This window comes from Coregonus lavaretus (assembly GCF_964263955.1).
Source record: "Coregonus lavaretus genome assembly, contig: HAP1_SCAFFOLD_254, whole genome shotgun sequence".
Lineage (NCBI taxonomy): Eukaryota > Metazoa > Chordata > Actinopteri > Salmoniformes > Salmonidae > Coregonus > Coregonus lavaretus.
The window spans coordinates 570,955-595,971 of NW_028157650.1; the positions used below are offsets into that span (position 1 = coordinate 570,955).

Below are 25,017 nucleotides of genomic sequence, written 5' to 3' on the forward strand. Positions count from 1 at the left end.
CCACTCTAACCTGGTGGTCCCTGCGCGCACGACCCACGTGGAGTTCCAGGTCTCCGGCAGCATCTGGAACTGCCGTTCTGCTGCCAACAAGGCAGAGTTCTTCTCAGCCTATGCTACCCTCCAGTCCCTCGACTTCTTGGTGCTGACGGAAACATGGATTACCACTGAAAACACTACTACTCCTACTGCTCTCTCCTCGTCTGACCATGTGTTCTTGCATACCCCGAGAGCATCTGGTCAGCGGGGTGGTGGCACAGGAATCCTCATCTCTCCCAAGTGGACATTCTCTCTTTTTCCCCTGACCCCTCTGTCTATCTCCTCATTTGAATTCCATGCTGTCACAGTCACTAGCCCATTCAAGCTTAACATCCTTATCATTTATCGCCCTCCAGGTTCCCTTGGAGAGTTCATCAATGAGCTTGACGCCTTGATAAGTTCCTTTCCTGAGGACGGCTCACCCCTCACAGTTCTGGGTGACTTTAACCTCCCTACGTCAACCTTTGACGCATTTCTCTCTGCCTCCTTCTTTCCACTCCTCTCCTCTTTTGACCTCACCCACTCCGAGTTGGGCATCTCTGGCGCGGCTTACTCTTGGATTGCGTCCTACCTGACAGGTCGCTCCTACCAAGTGGCGTGGCGAGAATCTGTCTCCGCACCACGTGCTCTCACCACTGGTGTCCCCCAGGGCTCAGTTCTAGGCCCTCTTCTATTCTCGCTATACACCAAGTCACTTGGCTCTGTCATATCCTCACATGGCCTCTCCTATCATTGCTACGCAGACGACACAAAACTAATCTTCTCCTTTCCCCCTTCTGATAACCAGGTTGCGAATCGCATCTCTGCATGTCTGGCAGACATATCAGTGTGGATGACGGATCACCACCTCAAGCTGAACCTCCCGGGGAAGGACTGCCTGTTCCATGATCTCGCCATCACGGTTGACAACTCCGTTGTGTCCTCCTCCCAGAGTGCAAAAAGCCTTGGCGTGACCCTGGACAACACCCTGTCGTTCTCCGCTAACATCAAGGCGGTGACCCGATCCTGTAGGTTCATGCTCTACAACATTCGGAGAGTACGACCCTGCCTTACACAGGAAGCGGCACAGGTCCTAATCCAGGCACTTATCATCTCCCGTCTGGATTACTGCAACTCGCTGTTGGCTGGGCTCCCTGCCTGTGCCATTAAACCCCTACAACTCATCCAGAATGCCGCAGCCCGTCTGGTGTTCAACCTTCCCAAGTTCTCTCACGTCACCCCGCTCCTCCGCACACTCCACTGGCTTCCATTTGAAGCTCGCATCTGCTACAAGACCATGGTGCTTGGCTACGGAGCTGTGAGGGGAATGGCACCTCCGTACCTTCAGGCTCTGATCAGTCCCTACACCCAAACGAGGGCATTGCGTTCATCCACCTCTGGCCTGCTGGCCCCCCTACCTCTGCGGAAGCACAGTTCCCGCTCAGCCCAGTCAAAACTGTTGGCTGCTCTGGCACCCCAATGGTGGAACAAGCTCCCTCACGACGCCAGGACGGCGGAGTCACTCACCACCTTCCGGAGACACTTGAAACCCCACCTCTTTAAGGAATACCTGGGATAGGATAAAGTAATCCTTCTACCCCCCCTTGGGGTAGTTGGAGAAGGAGACCCTGGACGACAGTCTGAGCCTGATGCTAGTAGCTCTGTGGAGTCCGGGGCAGCATTTGGGCCACAACTGCCTGTTGAATCAGTGGGTATGAGTGACCTCAGCATGGACAAACCCAAACAGGTTGTGTTGAGGAAATATTCAGTCAAAATGTTTGGTTAAAAAAAACGATCATTTTCCTCTAGCTGGTGTAGTGTCGAGTTAATGTTGCTAATTATGCTGTGAAACAAAGGAGTCCGCTTATACTGAACTTTGATCATAAGTTTTATTTATATCACAAGATTTCAGCATAAGTTTACAGATGTCAAGATCATCCGGAAAGCAGCATCCCAAACGAATATGTCTGCTCCCAATGTTCTTTGTCTCTACCCCATACTTATAATCTTTACAAAAATATGGGTGGCTCCCTCTACTGTCCAATCACCTGTCTCCAACAACCAGACTTCTTCTGTTCTATCACTCTAAAACGGCTCCCTCTAAAACTAAATAAACATCCTCTCAGTTTCCACTTGAAAAAATTAGCAAAATCATAATTCTCCATACACTACATATTCCCCCCTTCGAGACTAACTAAAAGTCTCGAAAACAAAAAGAATAGGATTATGACAAGTAACAATTTATCTTATTGAGTATCTTTAACAATAAACCAAAAAAAAAATTATATTGAGTGTAAAGACCTTTCTATGAAATATGAACAAATCTTTATGGAGTGTGAATACATTACTATGAAATATGAACAAATCTTTATGGAGTGTGAGAGCGAAAAACCTGTCTGGCAGCCTTCTTTCCAAATATCCATCCATCAATCAAGACAGTAAAATTTTCTCACGGCCCCTCTGCCCCAGGCAACCACCTAAGTACTCCAGATCAATTCATAAATCTTTATCAATGTATTTGAAACTATGATGCAATTAAATACACATGAAAGCCCCAGCAAACAAAATACTATCCAAAATGTCCACACTCAGGCTGGTCGACCCATCGGACCCTACTGTGGATTCCTCTATCCCTGCCTAGACCTCATGTCCCTAAGCATTCACGAAATAAACAAAAACATCTAAGATCCCCACATGTATCCAATAACAGCAAATATCATTCTACAAAAATTAATACAGAAAGAATATGACACAAATTATGTATTACACATGCAAATATGTCTATATTTCATTGCAGACACTGGAATGTACTCCACTACACTTCATCTCCTCAGCAGTGTCGACTTCCAATGCATCGTTGATGATGGAATCTGAACATTTCCACACCTTCCTTGTTCCATCTCCTCCAGTCCCTTCATATTGTCCTTGTTTGAGCATTTGAATCTCTACATATTCCCCCAAATACTTCTGGAAGAAAATAAAAGACCAAACAGTATCTTTTGCAAAACAACACATTCAAATTAAAACATCAATATCAACTAAGAATATAAAAAATGACATATAAAATCATATATAAATGATATATAAATGATAGAAGGTGATTCATTTATATTTCCCCCCTTTGATTCATAACACAATACTAAAATCACACTAATATTGAAAAACATTTGAAAAATGATGAGATAATCAAAATAGATATTTATCCATCAATACTCCATCCAGTCCCACTTGTCCATCTTCATCCAGATCAGGAACAGTTAACAACGGCATCTGAGTGTTGTCTCCAGGCATCACAACTCCAACCCATCTCAATATCATAGCCTTCGCAAAGGTCAGTAACAAAGTACAAAAGCAAAACATCACACACAGTGCTATCAGAGCTGCTACTAAAATCTGAACTATCACTGCTCCCACTGGGCCTAACTGATCTTGCAACAAAGTCTTCGCTGACCATCCAGCTCCTTCAGATCGACCAAACACATCCCTTATATTCTTCAATGCATCTATAACACTAGTGATATTATCGGAACTATCTGGAATCAAAGTATAACAATCATCCCCCGTCAAATTCATAGCCAAATTTAAGCCACCTTGTTTTGCCAGAATATAGTCAAGAGCCATGTCATGTTTCAACAGTGTCAGTCTGTGACTTCTTTGAGTATTCGACAGAAGGTTAAACCCTCTTATTGTTTCATTTGCAAAACCCTGCAAAGTATAGGTAATATTATCAATGTGATCTGCCAAAAATGTTACACCATATCATGGAAAAAGTCCCAGTCCCCACTTCTCTCCTAGACTTATCCTCCAATGGTAGGCTTCCAGACTATGAAATTCTGCCATGTCCCTTTTCACCCTATTTCCAAACCTAGCCTCAGATTTATCTGTGTCCGGTGCTTCCCCTCTTTCAATGGTAAAAACCTCATATGGAAGCTTCAACGTCGACATGTAACAACATCCTATCCATCCATAGGGTAAGAATATATACGCTTTATCACCACAAACCCACCAAATATCTCTAAAATTACCAATAGTCACATTGCCAGGCAAAAGCTGATCTTTCACCATCAAAATCCTGCTCTTCTTACTAACTGGAACATAAAAAGTAACATTATATTTCTCATTACTACCCTAAAGGTCATGCTTACCCAAAGTCATCATATAATCATCACAATCTGATATTCCCATAAACATACCCTTTCCATCATATGTTTCATTAGAACAAAAACTGCTTTTAGCCCTCACTGGTTTCACCTCCAATGCTTCAGGAGTCGCTGTTAACTGATTTTCCTTCCCATCTAACAAATTCACATAGGGTATTTCATTTAACCAAGAACACTTAAACCTAGGCCTAAACAAATGTCTCGACAACGACATTAATGTATCCGTTAACGATTGTTGCTGATACAACAGCCATGATAAAGCATAAGATTGACACGTACTTGATAGTGGTTGAGCGACCGTCTCTAAAATGGAACCCCATGTGCCTGGTGCTGGAATTCTCAACAGACATGGACCCTCAAGATTCCTCACTGATCTTACAGAATGAGTTAACTGTTGGAACCAAAGATTCCTACCTGCCCATTCATCTTTAATCTTAAAAACAGACGAATCAAATCCATATGCCTTCCATTTAGTTTCTCTCTTCCCTAACGAGCGGTATTGATCAGATGTATCTTCTGATGTTCCGTTGAAATCAAAGAACTCATCCTGTACCTCCATGATAGTATCTTGCACTATTTCAGATGAATCTATATCCTTCTCTACCACCATCTGCTCTCCTATTTGAACACTATCCTTACTACCATTGACAGCACTCTCCCTCCGTATCATAAACTCCTGAGTCACTCTTGCTACATCCTTTAATTTCAGAAAAGTTGTTGTTGGTGTCTGTGTCATACTTCCTACATTTGTTATTGCCGTCGTACCATTAATCTCTTTCAAAGTTACTATTAAAATAGTTGCGTTAGTTGATGTATTAACACTCTTAACTATTTCCAGTGGGAAAGTTACTGATATCCTCTGCGTATTATTTACTGTTAGAGTAGCTACTGTAATATGCTTCTCCTGAACTCCTTTGGTGACTGTGGAAGTTTCAACAGACTTCAAATCATCTAACATAAGCGTCACCTTACGAGTTACATAGCCTTTTAACCAATAATTCTTAACCGGAACAAATTTTAATGCTTGCACTAGATAAGTACACATATATTCTCCCTGATCTTTCCCTGTAACATTACTCAAAATAAGTGAACAATCACTCATAACCCTCTTCCACTTCATATCGTTGTACAAAATATACTTCCTTTGACTAGGTGCAACAGCTTCTACTTCTGGTCCTAATAACAACACTTCTTCTCCATAATTATCTCTCCATGTGGGAGGAACGTCACCACCCCCACTCCATCTCTCACAGCTACAAGGAAGATGAACTGTATCACCCATCCTAACCCTAATAACAGTCTTTTCCTCTAAAATTGGTGCTGGAGCTTTCGGCTCCCTTGTAATCAAATGTGATATATTTATGGCTTTAATAACTGTCAATGTTGAAGGAGTTAAATTGCTTCTCACTGTTGTTATAATAGGCTGAAGTGTTGATCTCATTGTTGTCGATTCATCCATTCCCCCTAAGGCTTTGAATTCTTGACTTGTATTTCCATCTGTCACCACTAGTGTCACTACATTAACTCTCAGCCCTAACTCTAATCCCTCACTTTCAAACTGTTGATTATAAAAAATACACTTATAATCACCTTGATCTTCCTGCTGGGAATTGTAAATATAGATACCACAATCACCCTCAATCTTCATTCTTCTCTCATCATTCAGCAACGCATACTTTCTTAATGCAACTGCTCCTAACAGATCTAAACTCCGGCCATATCTATCTTCCCACTGAACTCTAAATTTCCCTTCACCACTGTTCTCTCTCGTGCACTGACACGGGAGCTGAGCTGACTGTCCCAGAGTTACTGCAACCCTAGTTTTCGTAACGTTTTGGTCTGACTTTTCTCCTAACTGGTCTAGGCTTACTTTGTCTAACCGAATCACCAGCTTCTCCTGTAGCAGAGTTGCCCTTGGTGATCTCCGCTGCTTCACATTCCACTGAAATATTCCCTGCTGTTTCTGGGACATATTGAAAATCAATTTCCCCAAATCTCCTGTCCTTTCCCTCCATTGCAGAGTCATCTCTGGCATCATCAGAAGTGTAAACATAATCATCCATGCTATCCGTAACATTGACAATCTCCCCTTCTTCCTGTTCTCCTGAGCCCTCAACATCCTCTCTCTCTGCGCGTTGCACCTCTTCTCCAGGTGCTTTAACACAATGTGACAAATGATACCACGTTGGAGACCCTTTAACCTGGACAGCTGTTCCAGTACTACGAACCACTTCAAATGGTCCTTCACGACGTTCGTTATACCACTTCCTTCTGAATACCTTTACGAACACCTTGTCCCCAGGTTGCACTGTGCTCCTTTTTTTCTCATCAAGCTCCTCCTGTACCTCTTCTTTTCTTTGCCTGTCAGAAACATATGTGGACAACGTTTTATGAAAATTGGCCATATATGTAACGTACGCTCTCATTTCATCTTCCAAAAGAGCCAAGCTTGGACCCTTTCCGCTTGTTCGCAAACAAGGCGTAGGCATCCTTCTTCCTGTTACCAATTCATGGGGTGTCATACGTAGATCACGCAACTCACTTGAGCGACACACCATTAATGCTAAAGGAAGCGCCGCTACCCAGTTTAGACCCGTGTGCTGACAAATTTAAACAATGCGATTTTTCAAGACACCGTTCATTTTTTCACAAAACCCTTGACTTTGTGGGTGATAAACTGCTCCAAGACGTTGCTTAATTCCCAATTTTTGCAACAGCAATTTCACTGATTTATCCACAAATTCCCTCCCATTATCTGAGGATATTCGATCGGGTAATCCCCACCTGCTTATGACTTCTTTACACAAGAAGTTGGCAACCGACTGAGCATCATTTCGCTTGGTTGGACAGGCCTCCGGCCATCGTGAAAATCTATCTACAACCACCAACATGTATCTTTTCCCCTCAACTGGTTTTATCATATCAACAAAGTTAATAACCAATTCACGCATAGGACCTCTCGGTGTAGGAATGTACCCAGGAAGAACAGTCACACCCCTTTGAACATTATTTTTCAGATAGATTGTACACCTTCCTATCATATAGTCAATCTGTTCAAACAAATATGGAGCCCAAAAACCATACTCCTTTGTGATCTTTCTTTTAACCTCCCCCCTTGCAACATGAGCTAACCCATGTGCTTCCTGAATCATCAGACCTAAGAGGTATAGCGGCGCTACTATCAACCACTCGTGGTTTCTCCAGAGACCAGTAGCATCTTTGACCGCCCCTCAGTCTAGCCACAGCTGTTTGTCAATCATAGAAGCAGCTTCCTGCATCAAAATCACATCCTTAAGCGTAATTATGTCTTCCAAGTCCACTCCATGAGTTACCAGAAGAACCTTGCCCAATTTGTCCGCTCCTGTGACGGCTTTTGCAGCTTCATCAGCAGCTTTGTTCCCTTGGGTGACTTTTGACACATCTGTTTTATGAGCTGCGCACTTAGCTATCGCTTTAGGCTTCATCATAGCATGCAACAGTTGTATTATTTGCGCATGATGTTGTATCGGAGAACCATCCGCTTTCTTAAACCCTCGACCTTTCCATACTGCCCCAAACAAATGACACACACTATGTGCATATGCTGAATCAGTGTATATCGTCACTCGCTTTCCTTCTGCTAAAAAACATGCTTCTATTAGCCCCACAAGTTCAGCAAGTTGTGCAGACGAGAATTTGTAAACCTTTTCCTTTGGCACTTCTACCAGACAGCCGTCTGGTGTACATCTTATTGTACAGTTCAACTTACACAATGCATCTCTTCCCAACAATGCAACAGGTGTATGTCATTGTTGGATAAAATCCTCTTGAATATGAAGCACCTTTACTCTCCCACTCTTTATCGCTGTCTTCATCTTTGCTTTTATCAGAACTCAAATCTCCTGTATTCTTCTTCTTCAAACATCCATCACCCCTTTTTTCCGCTCTGGCCAACCTCCGTCTGATCACAGGGTCATATCCACCCATGATCTCTTCTGGATCACTCTGATCATCATCATCATCATCATCATCATCTTCATCAAGGTCCGTTCTCCTGAACCTCATTCTACCCTTAGTTTCCAGACATCTCGGTTTTTTCTTACTTCTGGAGTTTGGATTCATTTTTATGGTCGTTTCTGCTGTCCTCTCTCTATTATTCGTTCATCTTCATCTCTGATGCAATAATCACCCTCCTGAACGATCACCGGAAGCTGAGGATAGACGTCCTTAAGCTCTACTTCTTTCTCATAAGGTGGAGGTCTTTTTGCTGAATCCGTATATGAGAAAGGTATACTGACTTCTGTCATTAGTTTTTCTGTCGCCTTTCCTTCCTTTAGCATTTTCTCTATACCTTTGTTTCTCTTATCGTTGGTATCTTTCATCAGTTTTTGTCCTTCATCTTCAAACAGCTTAAGAACACCCAGCTCTCTTTGTCTCTTTTCTTTACGTTGTTCCCTTTTTTTTCCCTGACTGCTTTATGAATTGACAGAAGCACTTTCATTATGTTGATTACGTCAGGGTTAAGAGTCCCTTCCACTGGCCATGGTTGTTCAATGTCAGGCCAACGTTTGTTCCATTTTCCAGATAACTTTGCAATACCATTAACTAGAGGATTACTATTTTGTACTATATCAACAGGTGTAATTACCTTCATAGTCCTGATATCCTTTTTCCCCATTGTAACAACTGTATTATATTCCTTTAATGTGAATTATTTTATTATTTTAGAATATATAGCTTATAGTGTCCTCCCTTTACTTATTAATATAAACAAAAACAAAAACGTTTTTATTTTTTTAATCTAAATAACAGAAATTAATGAATTAAAATATGAATATTCATTTTTTTATTAAACAATTAATCAATAAATTTATGAATAATCAAAACAAATATATATATATATATTTTTTTCTTCTATTACACCAATTTATCAATTAGTGGCTATCTACCACCTTCAATCAGGAAAAGTACAGGAAAGTAGACAACTTCAGAGCAATCCAAAAAGAAAATACCTATAATCCAGCAACACTACAGTACTCATAAACCAATTATTTAATAAGCACCAAATGACTTCAATCTTACAGAATCATGTCAGTACTCGATTCCCAACACAACTGTAATCAAACCCACTCATGCACAAAAACTCCAATACGCAATTACTTCAATTGATCAGTCTGTTGCCAAGTCCCTTCCAAATTGTCATAACATCAAATATCCTGTAGGGGAAGGTTTTTGTAAACACAACAGTACTAGCCTGATATTTGACGAGATCCGGTGCAGCCAACTCTGTCGCGTCACACTCCTCTTACCGTCTCTCATATGACAGAATAACAAAGGACAAACAAGAAGTTAGTATTTTATGCACACACTGAGTTTATGTCAAACATTCAATACGCCTCCGTTCACATTTGCGCTAAGAAATAAGCAAAAACTTAACTCAGGAATATTATAAGTAACTCAATAACATTTTATTTTATTTATTTTAATCCGTCATTTTATTTTATTTATTTTAATCCGTCAACATATCTCTAATTTATCAATTCAATAGGTCTCAAGAAAACAGTTTCATCTTCAAACAACAGCCGATGTAACAACCAGAATACAGCATTAGACTCTAAATCTCTCTGTCTTTGTTCCTTCGTCTGTCTCCCCGCAGCACAGTGTAACAGAGGAGTGACCTATTTACCCCTACGTCACTCTAGTGTCGTAAAATCACACGCATGCGCAGTACATTCATCACTACGATTTCACAGTGGAAGGAGCTCGCTCTCAGCTCTTTTCACTCCAGACAACAGAACGTTAGCATTCTGCTATACCTCCTCTCTTTTACCCTTATAGACAAACAATAACACGTAACAGAGCTCACAAAACATCAGGCACCAAGCCCAAACTATCTAAACACAATATTGGTGGCTCGTCCCATTCCTATGGACCACCAAGGAAAAAATATCAAACATAACCCGCTTCAAAATTGGCATGTAGCAAGAATTAGCATTTAGCATTAGCATTAGCATGTAGCATGGAGCATCATTAGCAGGCCACGTTTAGCATTTCTCCCTCCGCCGTGTCGTAAAAAATCTTTGTTTGCTAAATTTCTGCTACCACGAGGTCTCTGGAAATGTAATGAGAGATTACATCAAACAAATGCTTCGTCAAACACCAGCTGAGCGGTAACATGCAATCACAATATATATAGCCTCAAGTCCCGAGGACTCACCTAACTACACCTAACGTGTTATAGGATTTTCGGCCCATCCTAGAGATCGCCTTTAAGAAAAAGGGCTTCCGTTGATTCACAGCGGTTCTAAGTTACATACATATGCCTAGGCATTATTCCTCTCAATCGATTGTTCTTGAACTCTTATTCAAGCAAAATATCTCTATAGACACTCTATAGACACTCCCCCCATTTTGCGCTGTTTACCAGTGCAAACAAATTTAGAATGGTTAGGCCAGACCCCTCGTTCGCAGCAATAAAAGCAACAGCAGCACACACGAGAGTCACCTCGCTGCTCATGAATGAAACACTGCAGAGTCGTAGACCGCCTCATCACTCGTCGCCATTTTGTAGTGTCGAGTCAATGTTGCTTATTATGCTGTAACAAAGGAGTCCGCTTATACTGAGCTTTGATCATAAGTTTTATTAATATCACAAGATTTCAGCATAAGTTTACAGATGTATATAGCATCCGGAGAACAGAGTCCCAAAAGAATATGTCTGCTCTGACCTTCTTTGTTTAAACCCAGTACTTATAATTTTCCCAAATATGGGTGGCTCCCTCTACTGTCCAATCCCCTGTCTACAACACACACTCCCTGTCTGTTCTATGGGGCGTCACCCTAAACCAACTCCCTCTGAAACTGAATAAACATCCTCTCAGGTTCCACTTGAAAACATTAGCAGTCATAATTCTTCATATACTACATTATCACCTGGGTACCAACGTCTTACAGCGCATTTGTCTTGGCCCCTTAAGATAGTACTAGGTGTGGAAACATTGCTTTCACCTGTCCAGTTCTCTCATGTAGTTGAGATGAAGGAGAGGAGACAAGGAGAGGAGACAAGGAGAGGAGACAAGGAGAGGAGACAAGGAGAGGACAAGGAGAGGAAGTCCATGTAGAATGTTGATATGCCCCCCAGGAGTTGTTGATGTCCTGAGATGTCTGTCTGTTTAGTGCTGTATGCTTGATGTCCTCCTAATATTTATATATTTCTTAATTCCATTCTTTTACTTTTTAGATCTGTGTGTATTGTTGTGTATTGTTAGATATTACTGCACTGAGCTAGGAACACAAGCATTTTACTACACCCTCCATAGCATCTGCTAAATATGTGTATGCGACCAGTAAAATAGATTTGATGAACCCTTATTGAGAGGTGGTTAACTAGTCAGTATATTCCACTGATTCATATGTATACCAGTCCATACATTGGCTGTAAAAGTGGGTAAAACCTGACAAGCATATAACTGTAGCTATGTGGTCTTTACTTGAGTGTGTTTCAGCAGGGTGAGGTCAGAGAGGGTGAGGTCAGTCAGCATTTTTCTGAACTCCTAAAAAAAGACGCAGGGAAAGGAGCATCTCTTTATCAAATCCTCCTTCAGAGTCACATGCAGGTAAAACATTGTGATTTCTATATAGTGCTGTATCTGAAAGAGCATATTCTGCAGTTTCTATGACACTTACCTTTATCAAATAACTCTCAAAATTCAAGAGGTGAAGCTCTATTTCCAAAGTGAACTTTTCTCAACAATATCTGTGCTGTCAATGTATTTATCACATGACCACTCCAGCAGCAGCATTGCTCTGGCAACTAAGCAGAAACTAATAACATCATCCAGTTAAAATATGCTGTTCTGTCGCCAATGGATGAATGGCCAATAGAAACCAGATAGAAACTGATAATGGTGCATGTGACTTCTGTTTTGGTTAGCAGCGGATGTCGAAACCAACTTGCTCAATGTCTTTCCATATCTGGGGAAAGATGAAACCAGGCCAGCGGGTGAGTGACTGTGGTTTTGAGACACGTGGAGCCTTACATGGGCAAAGGCAGAAATGGGACCATAGACAGATTCTTCACATCAATTTCCCTGTCAGACAAGTTGATTGGAAAGAAGACTATCCTGCTCAGAACAGTGAACAAACAAAGGCAGAAGCTGCTGGTAAAGCAACACTCACGGTGTGATGGAGAGTGGTAAAGCAACACTCACGGTGTGATGGAGAGTGGTAAAGCAACACTCACGGTGTGATGGAGAGTGGTAAAGAAACACTCACGGTGTGATGGAGAGTGGTAAAGCAACACTCACGGTGTGATGGAGAGTGGTAAAGCAACACTCACAGTGTGATGGAGAGTGGTAAAGCAACACTCACGGTGTGATGGAGAGTGGTATAGCAACACTCACGGTGTACAGATGTTAAATAAATAAGTGTTAGCTTCCTCAGCACCATGCACCCCACTGTTGCCACCGGCGGTATAACAATTCAATAATGATGAGACAGGAGGCAGGAATCAGTTCAACCATTTATCTGGAACGTGATCATCTCAACACATACAAACCCCCATGATGCTCTGCAGCACAACCCCAATATACAACAAATACATACATAAGTAAATGGACACTAAACAAAACTCATAGAGGAATTTAAATGTTCAGTTGTAGAAAGTAGGACCATGGGTCAGAAAGGTCAGTATGTTTGATAACTGGTTACAGAGGTGACATAACAAGCATAAGGTCCATTATAACACAGTGAAGTAGAGGTGGGAGCTAAAAGCAGACATGGACAGTGAGACGGTGTGAGGAGGTCAGGGGTGAAACACTAGATCAGGACAGGTAGAAATGGCAGGGCTGGAAATAGACACAGAGACACATTCTGATCATGGCTCAGACCTGACCTGAGACACCCAAACAGAAGATGCCATAGCAATGTCCTGTCCAGTAGGCTATATGGGATTTCCTTTCATCAAAATACAACACATGGAAATGTGTCCAGTGTGTGTGTCTGTGTGTCCAGTGTGTGTGTGTCCAGTGTGTGTGTGTGTGTCCTGTGTGTGTTTGTCCAGTGTGTGTGTGTGTGTGTGTGTGTGTGTGTGTGTGTGTGTGTCCCGTGTGTGTGTCCTGTGTGTGTGTCCAGTATGTGTTTGTGTTCATAGTGTGTGTGTTCAGTGTGTGAGTGTGTGTGCGTGTGTGTGTGTCCATAGTGTGTCTGTCCAGTGTGTGTGTGTGTGTTCAGTGTGTGTGTGTGTTCAGCGTGTGAGTGTGTGTGTGTGTGTGTGTGTTTCCAGTGTGTGTGTGTGTGTGTGTGTCCAGTGTGTGTGTGTGTGCGTGTGTTTGTGTGTGTCCAGTGTGTGTGTGTGTGTGTCCAGTGTGTGTGTCCTTGGTGTGTGTGTGTGTGTGTCCTGTGTGTGTGTGTCCAGTGTGTGTGTGTGTCTAGTGTGTGTGTCCAGTGTGTGTTTGTATCCAGTGTGTGTGTGTGCAGTGTGTATGTGTGTGTCCTGTGTGTGTGTGTCCAGTGTGTGTGTCCAGTTTGTTTGTGTCCAGTGTGTGTGTGTGTATCCAGTGTGTTTGTGTGCAGTGTGTGTGTGTGTCCAGTGTGTGTGTGTGTGTGTGTCATGCGTGTGTGTGTGTTCAGTGTGTGTGTGCCCAGTTTGTGTGTTCAGTGTGTGTGTGTCCAGTGTGTGTGTTCAGTATGTGTGTGTCCAGTGTGTGTGTTCAGTGTGTGTGTGTTCATTGTGTGTCCAGTGTGTGTGTGTGTGATTGTGTGTTCAGTGTGTGTGTGTGATTGTGTATTCAGTGTGTGTGTGTTAAGTGTGTGTGTGTGTGTGTGTGTGTGTTTTCAGTGTGTGTGTTCACTGTGTGTGTGGCCAGTGTGTGTGTGTGTGTTCAGTGTGTGTGTGTCCAGTGTGTGTTTGTGTGAATCCAGTGTGTGTATGTGTGTGTGTGTCCAGTGTGTGTGTGTGGATGCGTGTCTAGTGTTTGTGTGTGTTAAGTGTGTGTGTGTGTGTTCAGTGTGTGTGTGTGTGTGTGTGTGTTTGTGTGTGTGTGTGTGTGTGTGTGTGTCCATTGTGTGTGTGTGTGTGTTTTTGTGTCCAGTGTGTGTGTGTGTGTTTGTGTGTGTCCAGTGTGTGTCTGGCCAGTGTGTGTGTCCTTTGTGTATGTGTGTCCTGTGTGTGTGTGTGTCCAGTGTGTGTGTGTTTGTGTCCAGTGTGTGTTTGTGTGTGTGTGTGTGTGTGTGTGTGTGTTTTCAGTATGTGTGTGTCCAGTGTGTGTGTGTGTGTCCTTGGTGTGTGTGTCCAGTGAGTGTGTGTGTGTGTCCAGTGTGTTTGTGTGTGTGTGTGTGTGTGTGTGTGTGTGTGTGTGTCCTGTGTGTTTGTGTTCAGAGTGTGTATGTTTGTGTCCAGTGTGTGTATTCCGTGTGTGTGTGTTCAGTGTGTGTGTCAAGTGTGTTTGTGTCCAATATGTGTGTGTGTGTGTGTATCCAGTGTATGTGTGTTGATGCGTGTCCAGTGTGTGTGTGTGTCAGTGTGTGTGTGTGTGTGTCCATTTTGTGTGTGTGTTCAGTGTGTGTATCCAGTGTGCATGTGTGTATGTGTCCAGTGAGTGGGTGTTCAGTGTGTGTATCCAGTGTGCTTGTGTGTGTCCAGTGTGTGTGTGTGTGTGTGTGTGTCCAGTGTGTGTGTGTGTGTACAGTGTGGGTTTGTGTGTGTGTCCAGTGTGTGTGTGTTCGGTGTGTGTATCCAGTGTGCGTGTGTATGTCCAGTGTGTGTGTCCAGTGTGTGTGTGTGTGTGTGTGTGTGTGTGTGTCCAGTGTGTGTGTGTTTGTGTGTGTGTGTGTGTGTATCCAGTGTGTGTGTGTCCAGTGTGTGTGTGTGTGTCCAGTGTGTGTGTGTGTGTCCAGTATGTGTGTATCCAGTGTGTGTATGTCCAGTGTGTGTGTGTGTCCAGTGTGTGTGTGTCCAGTGTGTGTGTGTGTGTGTGTGTGTGTGTGTGTTTGTGTGTGTGTGTGTGTGTGTGTGTGTCCAGTGTGTGAGTTTGTGTCCAGTGTGTGTGTGTGTGTGTATGTCAGTGTTACCATGGTTATTATTTACAGGGACACTGAGTCCCCATTATACCAAACCCTAAACCCTGGATAGAGGGGCTCAGTGAATGTGGAGTGGAATGTGTTCAGGTGGGTCAGTGTGTCAGAGGAGACTCTGTAGAAGGACAGAGTGCCGGCTGGCCAGTCCAGATACACTCCTACTCTGTGGGAGCTGGAGGAGGGGACGTCTATGGTAGTGGACTTCTTATTGTGACAGGCAGAGTAACGGTTGTCAGAGCAGAACAGACTCCAGGACTTGTTATTCCATCCAATCCTACAGTCATCACCCCATCCTCTCATGCTGATTCCTTTATATGCCACTCCTATAACAGCCCCTCTCCCACTCCACTCTACCTCCCAGTAACTGCGCCCAGTCAGACCCTCTCTACACAGCACCTGTCCATAGTCCTCAAATATCTCTGGGTGATCAGGATACGGCTGCTCCTCTCTCCTACATGTCACCTTTCTGTTCTCCTCAGACAGAGAGAGGAGTCTGTTTACTGTGTTTAGGTCCATTGTGAGATCACAGACATCTGATGGATGAAACCAGACACAATATTAGAAATCATCATCATTCACATTAGAATATTAACTCACTTTTCACTAATTCATTTAATGTAGATGTTTCTAGGTATCAAAATGAGAAATTAAGGTAACTTGAGACTTGTTGAATGATCATATGTTATACTGTATGGTAATATAAAACACACTTATTCCCATTAATTACACACACACACACACACACACACACACACACACACACACACACACACACACACACACACACACACACACACACACACACACACACACACATTTCTGAAGTAACACGAATACAGACACAGACAAACACACATTGTCAAAGCAACTCTTTGTAAACTTTGGTGTCCCTGATTTGTGCTTCTGTAGAACTACAGCTGATATTTAATATGACCAAGTAAGTAATGATGGTGGTCTTTGACTTTGACTTCACTTGAATTAAGACTTATTCTTAGTCATATTTTTCACAGCAGTCAACACTCACATTTTCTAAGTCCAGGTTTCATTGTGTTCTCTCCACCATGTTCCACACTGTAGCGGTAAGCAGAAGAACAGAGAGTCATTGAGGGATACACCTGAACTCACACACACACACACACACACACACACACACACACACACACACACACACACACACACACACACACACACACACACACACACACACACACACACACACACACACACACACACACACACACACACACACAATCTTTATATAACTTAGTCCAAGTGGTGGTCAGAATGTTTGTCTTAACTAACCTGATAACTCCAACATGTCTGATATGAACATTGACATAAACCCTCTACATACTTGAGTTTCTCCAGTCTAAAGTGTGGATCATCCAGTCCAGCAGAGAGCAGTCTGACTCCTGAGTCTCCTGGGTGATTGTAGCTCAGGTCCAGCTCTCTCAGGTGTGAGGGGTTTGACTTCAGAGCTGAGACCAGAGAAGCACAGCCTTCCTCTGTGACTAGACAGCCTGACAGCCTGCAAAGAGTCAAATCATATTAAAATCACACTGCTATTCTTTGGTGGTGAAAATAGTGGCAGTATATTTTTTCAACATTTTCAGATATATCAGTGTCCTGAAACCTGACATATCTATTCATAAATGAATGTATCATTATTAGAAATGATAAATTATCAAAGTATTGCTTGTAGATAGAAAAATGCATATGACAAATATTTGAGTAGACTGACCAGAGCAGTTTAAAAAGCAGTATCAGTCAAAAGACAGACAGTGGGGTATCAGATTTAGATTGTATTGAGTATACAGTCCACAGTATATCTATTTTGACAGTGAAGCTAACATTTTAAATGTGGCTCTATACTCCAACATTTTGGATTTGAGATCAAATGTTTCATATGAGGTGACAGTATATAATGTCACCTTTTATTTGAGGGTATTTTAATACATATCTGTTTCACCGTTAAGAAATGAAAGCACTTTATGTTTATGTATCTAGTCCCCCCATTTGACGAAGTCATAAGTATTCTGACCAATTCACTTATAGTGTATTAAAGTAGTCAAAAGTTGAGTATTTGGTGCCAAACTCATTGGTTGCATTTGCAGTTTGTTTTGGTTGTGTTTTGGGTTATGTTTTATCCAATAGTAACTGAATGGTGGATGATGACTGGAGAAATTTTCAGTCTAAGTGAGTAGATAACGTGTTTCTAAACACTACTAAATGAATCCTGATGATGCCATGATTAAGAAAAATAATGAATGAATCATGAATAATAATGAGTGAGAAAGTTACAGAGGCTACAACAAAACATGCTAACATCTCACCATTAACATCAAATAAAAGGTGACATTCTGTACTGTTGCCTAATATGAAACATTCTATCTCAAATCCAAAATGCTGGAGCATAGCACCAAATTTAAAACTGTAAGCTTCAGTGTCCAAACACAAATGGTGTGGACTATGTGTGCCTGGTAAACACATGTGGATCTGGTGAACAGTTGTCACTTGTTGACCAACTACAGGAATACTGACCTCAGAGTCACCAGTTTACAGTGGTGATTCCCCAGTCCAGCAGAGAGCAGCTTCACTCCTGAATCCTTCAGGTCATTGTTACTCAGATCCAGCTCTCTCAGGTGTGAGGGGTTTGACTTCAGAGCTGAGACCAGAGAAGCACAGCCTTCCTCTGTGACTAGACAGCCTGACAGCCTGCAAAGAGATACACAAACACACTGTTAATTTAACAGAGCAGCATTTGGTTTAGTCTCTTAAACAACATATAGATTCATCTTCCGTCTCCTAGAAATTTATGATCATATTGTTATACTAATGAGAACATCAATGCAGTGATTCAATATGTTATTCAATAATACATATTTTTCTCTAAACTGAATATTTCTTCCTGATGATTAGTACTTAAATGTCATTTTATGTACTCACAGAGCAGCTCTGGAGGCTTTGACCACTGGCAGCAGCCTCAGAAGACCTTCCTCTGATCTGGAGTATTTCTTCAGGTCAAACACATCCAGCTCCTTTTCTGAAGTCAGCAACACAAAGACCAGAGCTGACCACTGTGCAGGTGACAGTTCTTCTTCTGAGAGACTTCCTGATCTCAGGTAGCTTTGGATCTCCTCCACTAGAGAATGGTCATTCAGTTCATTCAGACAGTGGAACAGATTGATGCACCTCTCTGGAGAGGGATTCTCCCTGATCTTCTCCTTGATGTACTTGACTGTTTCTTCATGGCTCTGTGAGCTGCTTCTTGTCTTTGTCAGTAGACCTCGTAAGTGCTTCTGATTGGACTCCAGTGAGAGGCCCAGAAGGAAGAGGAGGAACAGGTCCAGGTTTCCTGTCTCACTTTGTAAGGCTTTGTCCACAGCACTCTTGTAGACAGTAACTTCAGTAACTTGAGATTCGGCCATTAGATTCTCATTGTTGTTGATGAATGAGAGGAACACATATACAGCAGCCAGAAACTCCTGAATGCTCAGATGCACGAAGCAGTAAACCTTGTCCTGGTACAGCACACATTCCTCTTTAAAGAGCTGTGTGCACAATCCTGAGTACACTGATGCTTCATTGACATCAATGCCAGCCTCATTCAGATCTTCTTCATAGAAAATCAGATTGCCATTCATAAGCTGTTGAAAAGCCAGTTTTCCCAGTGACAGAATGCTCTCTTTATCCCAGTGTGGACCTGTCTCTTCTTTCCCAAGATACTTTTCATTCTTCTGTTTGGTATGAAACTCCACAAGGTGTATGAACATCTCAGTCAGAGTCTTGGGCATCTCTTCTCTCTTATGTTTCAGCATGTGTTCAAGGACGGTTGCAGAAATCCAACAGAAGACTGGAATGTGGCACATGATGTGGAGGGTCCTTGATGTCTTTATGTGTGAGATGATTCTGCTGGCCAGGTCCTCATCATTGAATCTCTTCCTGAAGTACTCCTCCTTCTGTGGGTCATTGAACCCTTGTACCTCTGTCACCTGGTCAACACACCCTGTAGGGATCTTATTGGCTGCTGCAGATCGTGTAGTTATCCAGAGGAGAGCAGAGGGAAGCAGATTTCCCTTGATGAGATTTGTCAGCAGAACATCCACTGAGGTTGACTCTGTGACGTCACAACAGATCTTGTTCTTCTGGAAGTCTAAGGGCAGTCGGCACTCATCCAGACCATCAAAGATGAACAGAACTTTGTACTTGTCGTAGTTGGAGATTCTTGATTCTTTGGTTTCCTCTGAGAAGTGATTGAGAAGTTCAATCAAAGTGTGTTTTTCCATTTTCATCAAATTCAGCTCCCGAAAAGGGAATGAAAATACAAATTGGACATCCTGATTTGCTTTTCCTTCAGCCCAGTCCAGAATGAACTTCTGCACAGAGACTGTTTTTCCAATGCCAGCGACTCCCTTTGTCAGCACAGTTCTGATAAGTTTGTCTCGTCCAGTTAAGGGTTTGAAGATGTCGTTACATTTGATTGCAGTCTCTGGTCTTGCTTGTTTCCTGGTTGTTGTCTCAATCTGTCTCAGCTCATGTTCATTATTGACCTCTCCTGTTCCACCCTCTGTGATGTAGAGCTCTGTGTAGATCTTATTGAGAAGTGTTGGGTTTCCTTGTTTAGCGATCCCCTCAAATACACGTTGAAACTTCTTCTTTAGATTAGATTTGAGTTCACGTTGAAGAATCACAGCACGCTCATCTGAATCTAGAAATAACACAGAGGATATTAATATTACATCTGTTTTAATGCCTACAGTATTATAGGACTGTTATAACATTTTAAATTATAATACTTTATTCCCTTAACTGACTGTATAAATGTTCTCTTAACTGACTGTATAAATGTTTTCATAATGCATTACAGACTGGTGTGACTGATTATGTTCTCTCTCTCTCTCTCTCTCTCTCTCTCTCTCTCTCTCTCTCTCTCTCTCTCTCTCTCTCTCTCTCTCTCTCTCTCTCTCTCTCTCTCTCTCTCTCTCTCTCTCTCTCTCTCTCTCTCTCTCTCTCTCTCTCTCTCTCTCTCTCTCTCTCTCTCTCTCTCTCTCTCTCTCTCTCTCTCAACACAACACAACACAACACAACACAACACAACACAACACAACACATCCCTGCTGCTCCTTGATGAGGTCACTAGGTGTTGTGTTAAGGCTGCTACAATATCATTTAGTTACACAGCTACTTTAGCTGTACTTTAGCTACAGCTTTTAAATGTTCTAAAACAGCATTCAACATGAGGCAGACAGCTCTTACTTTTCTCCAGTGTGTCAGCAAGCTCCTTCTGGTTCATTTTCCTCAGGACGTGCAGTGTGATCTTCAGAGCCCCCTCTCTGGCACTGCTCTCCTGCTTCCCATCTTCAGCATCCACCACTTCCTTATCCTGCTTCTGACTCTCAAAGCCTTCTGGGAGTTCTGGACTAAGAATCCTCTTGAACATCTTCAGCTCGTTCTTCACAAATGTCATAATATTCTCCTCAAGCAACTGAAATAAATCAAGTCAATCAAGTCAATAAGTTAAGCAAGAGACTAAATGCTTTCTCATTAACACATGAATGAATGATTGACAGATCAACTTTACTTGAAGTAAACAAAAACAAATGTACATAACAGCCACATACACTGAATATGGAGGCCAGGTCTGTTTGATGACTCTGGGAAGACTGACCACTGAGAATCTCTGACTCTGATCTCTCCTGTTGGTTTCTGTGGACAAAACATGAGATTACATCTCCTCATCCAGGGAGTACACACACACACACACACACACACACACACACACACACACACACACACACACACACACACACACACACACACACACACACACACACACACACACACACACACACACACACACACACACACACACACACACACACACACACACACACACACACACACACACACACACACACTCACACACACACACACACACACATGCACACAGGGAGGGAATGTTGTGTTAGTTTAATATTGTTTTAGGACTATGAAAATGGAAAAAAGGTTTAGCCTATGGATTATGAAAACAACAAAAATAAATGTGAAAATGGGAGAGGAGAAATGACTAGAGACAGTGTTGTTTAACTCACTGACCATGACCCTTGAGTTCTTCTTACCTTTGTTCAGTAGAAAAGTCTCCCTCTCTAAAGGTCATAGGTAGATCCATAGACCAGTCACTCTTCATGGACACACAGCTGGTTACAGGGGAGGCTGGTCTCTCCTGCTTGATTGGACTTCAACACAACAGAGACAAACATTACATCTCTCATCTACTCTGAGCTAAGATGGGGAAACAAGTTTCATTCCAAAACGCTATATATCCATTTTCAGAAATGTTCGTAAATTAGCTTTTATTGTTTGAAGAAATTATGAAAGAGATTGGAGACATGTATTTGTTTAAAATCTGTCTCACTCTCAGAGAAATTGTCAGCTTCCTGCCTCCTGTTTGTCTCCGGGCCTCTAGAGGTCATCTGTGTTCCCCTCTGCCTTAGTTCTTCCTCGTGTGTGTCAGCTTCCTGCCTCCTGTTTGTCTCCGGGCCTCTAGAGGTCATCTGTGTTCCCCTCTGCCTTAGTTCCTCCTCGTGTGTCCTAATTAGCTTGATCCAGGTCACCTGTGCCTTGTTTCCCCTTGTGTATGTTAGCTGTGTGTTTTCCCCTTGTTTCTCACTTGGTTATTGAGTCCTGGCTATGTGTCTCCTGCTTTGTCCCACCGTGTCTGTCCTAGTAAGCTGTTCGAAGTTATCTTTAGTTTGTTTTTCTCCCCTCGTGGAGTTGTTTTGTTTTGCCTCCTGTTTTGGTACATTAAATCTACTTGCCTGGAGTATTGCCTTGGGTGTTTCATTTGGGTCCTACAACACCTCCTCTGTGGCTAAGGGGTAGAACCCCCAGCTCTCCACATCTGAGACCGGAGTTCAAGCCCGGCTTGTGACAGAATAACCAAGTCAATTATGGACCCAGAAACACTCAGTTCCCAGGACCTGTTGGCGGTGATCACTCGACATGAGGCTTCTTTCCAGCGCCATGAAGCCGTTCTCAGCCGACAAGAGGAGCTGATGGCTAGTCATTCTCAACTCCTGGCCGAAATGATGAGTTCCCTCCGCCAGCTCTTTGAACGCCTCCCTGGTCCTCTCCCTTCCCCCAGGTCACCCCCCAGTGACGACAGGCCTTCTCGGTTGGCGGAGCCCCGACTACCACCTCCCAAGCCCTTTTCTGGGGATCCAAGCTCTTGCCAGGGTTTCCTCACCCAATGCTCCCTCACCTTCGAGCTCCAACCCTCAAGTTTTCCCACAGACCGTTCCAAGATTGCCTACATCATTACCCTTCTTTCAGACACGGCGCTCGCCTGGGCCTCTGCGGTGTGGCAGTCCCAGGAGGCCTGTTGTGACTCCCACGCTGCATTTGTAGAAGAGTTCAAGCGGGTGTTCGATCATCCTGTCAGTGGGCGGGAGGCTTCCAAGCGCCTACTGTCTCTCCGTCAGGGCCCCCGAAGCACGGCAGATTTTGCCATTGATTTCCGGACCATAGCAGCAAGGAGCGGATGGAATGATGAAGCGCTGAGGGTCTGCTTTCAGGGAGGGTTATCTGAGCCCCTTCAAGATGAGTTAGCCACCCGAGAACCAGCTGGAGATCTCGAGTCCCTCATAGCCTTGGCCATCCGCCTGGACAATCGTCTAAGAGAGCGGAGAACGGCTCGCCGTCAGGTGTCTCAGTCCCAAGTTCCTCTGAGCAGCTCTGTTTCTCCTGTTTGGACTCCGTCATTCAGAGCCTCCCCGGCTCCTGAACTGCTCCAGGATTCTCCGGAGAGCATGCAGTTAGGCCGTTCCAGGCTTTCTCCCAACGAAAGGGAACGTCGCATGAGGGAGCGTCGGTGCCTCTACTGCGGGGTTGCCGGCCACTTCCGCTCCACTTGCCCCGAGCTTTCGGGAAACGCCTGTCCCCGCCCAGCTACCGGAGGGCTGTGATGGGGAGAATTAGAGCGCCTCCTACTAACGCTGTCCTGGCTATTCCAGCCACTCTGTCCTGGGAGGGCCACCAGCATCGGGTCCAGGCTATGATCGATTCCGGTGCCGCAGGTGATTTCCTGGATGTAACCTTGGCTAAGGAACTTAAGATCCCTACCCAACTACTTCCGCAACCCCAGGCAGTTACAGCCTTGGATGGCAGACCTCTGGAACCAGGAAAGGTTACAGAGGCGACTCAGTCCCTGCGACTTACCATCTCTCAACACCAGCAGGAGGAGACCTTCTATCTCATTGACTCTCCCGAGTATCCTATTATCCTGGGTCACCCTTGGCTATGCAGACATAATCCCCAGATCGACTGGCCTACTGGCACCATTCTAAGCTGGGGTCCCACTTGCCAACTCACCTGCATGCTTCAGAGTCCCTCAGCCCCTAGTACCCAGTTTCAAGAGTCTGTTGACGTCTCCCGAGTCCCCAGTGTTTACCATCGGTTCAAGGCAGTGTTCAGCAAGGCCCGGGCTACTTCCTTACCGCCTCATCGCACGTATGACTGTGCCATTGATCTACTCCCTGGGTGCTGCCCTCCTAGAGGTCGGATCTTTTCCTTGTCCTCCCCCGAGCACGCAGCTATGGACACCTACATTAAGGAGTCCTTGGCAGCCGGCCTCATCTATGCCTCTACTTCCCCGGCTGGGGCGGGCTTCTTTTTTGTTGAAAAGAAAGACGGGGGTCTTAGGCCTTGTATTGATTACCGGGGACTCAACAAGATCACAGTTCGGAATCGATACCCCCTTCCTATCATGGCCACTGCTTTTGAGCTGCTTCAAGGGGCTTCCATTTTTACTAAGCTGGATCTCCGCAATGCTTACCATCTCGTGCGGATCCGGCAAGGAGACGAATGGAAGACGGCGTTCAACACGCCCACGGGGCACTATGAATATCGGGTGATGCCGTTCGGGCTCACCAATGCCCCCGCAGTATTCCAAGCCCTGATTAATGATGTTCTCCGGGATATGCTTAATCTGTTCGTCTTCGTGTACCTGGACGATATCCTCATCTTCTCGAGGTCACTGAAGGAGCATGAGGGGCATGTTAGCAGGGTTCTCAGAGGCTCCTTGACAATCACCTCTACGTTAAGCCTGAGAAGTGTGAATTTCATGTTTCTCAGACTCAGTTTCTCGGGTTTATTGTCACTCCCGGGCACCTAGAGATGGATCCCAAGAAGGTCAAGGCGGTCCACGATTGGCCCACACCTGCCACGGTCAAGGAGGTTCAACGGTTCATTGGCTTTTCTAACTTCTATCGGAAGTTCATTAAGAATTTCAGCTCGGTGGTAGCCCCCTTGACGACGCTTACCAAGGGAGGAGGGACCAAGATTCACTGGGGTCCGGAAGCAGCAGGGGCCTTCGAGGATCTCAAGCGCCGCTTCACTTCTGCTCCGATTCTGGTGACCCCTGACCCAGAAAGACCTTTCGTGGTGGAGGTGGACGCCTCAGAGGTGGGGGTGGGAGCCGTCCTGTCACAGAGGGGTGAGGATGGGAGATTACACTCTTGTGCCTTCATGTCTCGCCGCCTGTCTGAGGCCGAGCGCAACTACCACGTGGGGGATCTAGAGTTGCTTGCGGTAAAACTGGCCTTGGAAGAGTGGCGCCATTGGCTTGAGGGGGCTCAGCACCCTTTCCAGGTTCTCACAGACCACAAGAACCTGGAATATCTCCAACAGGCTAAGCGGATGAACCCTCGGCAAGCACGATGGTCCCTTTTCTTTAATCGATTCCAGTTCCTCCTGTCTTACCGACCTGGCACCAAGAACGTCAAGCCGG

The 25,017-nt window shown here is 44.0% G+C and overlaps 1 protein-coding gene across 1 annotated transcript in view; it reads right to left on the reverse strand.

Moving 5' to 3' along the window:
- LOC311125127 (uncharacterized protein) overlaps positions 1-25,017 on the reverse strand; it is a gene marked incomplete at both ends in the record, with an annotated part of 40,522 nt that overhangs the window by 7,406 nt on the left and 8,099 nt on the right. The window contains 4 exons of the mRNA XM_084199191.1: positions 19,236-19,938; positions 20,487-20,715; positions 20,852-20,936; positions 21,350-21,466. Of these exons, the coding sequence (XP_084055317.1) occupies positions 19,236-19,938; positions 20,487-20,715; positions 20,852-20,936; positions 21,350-21,466 (1,134 nt within the window). The remainder of the gene's footprint in view (positions 1-19,235; positions 19,939-20,486; positions 20,716-20,851; positions 20,937-21,349; positions 21,467-25,017) is intronic.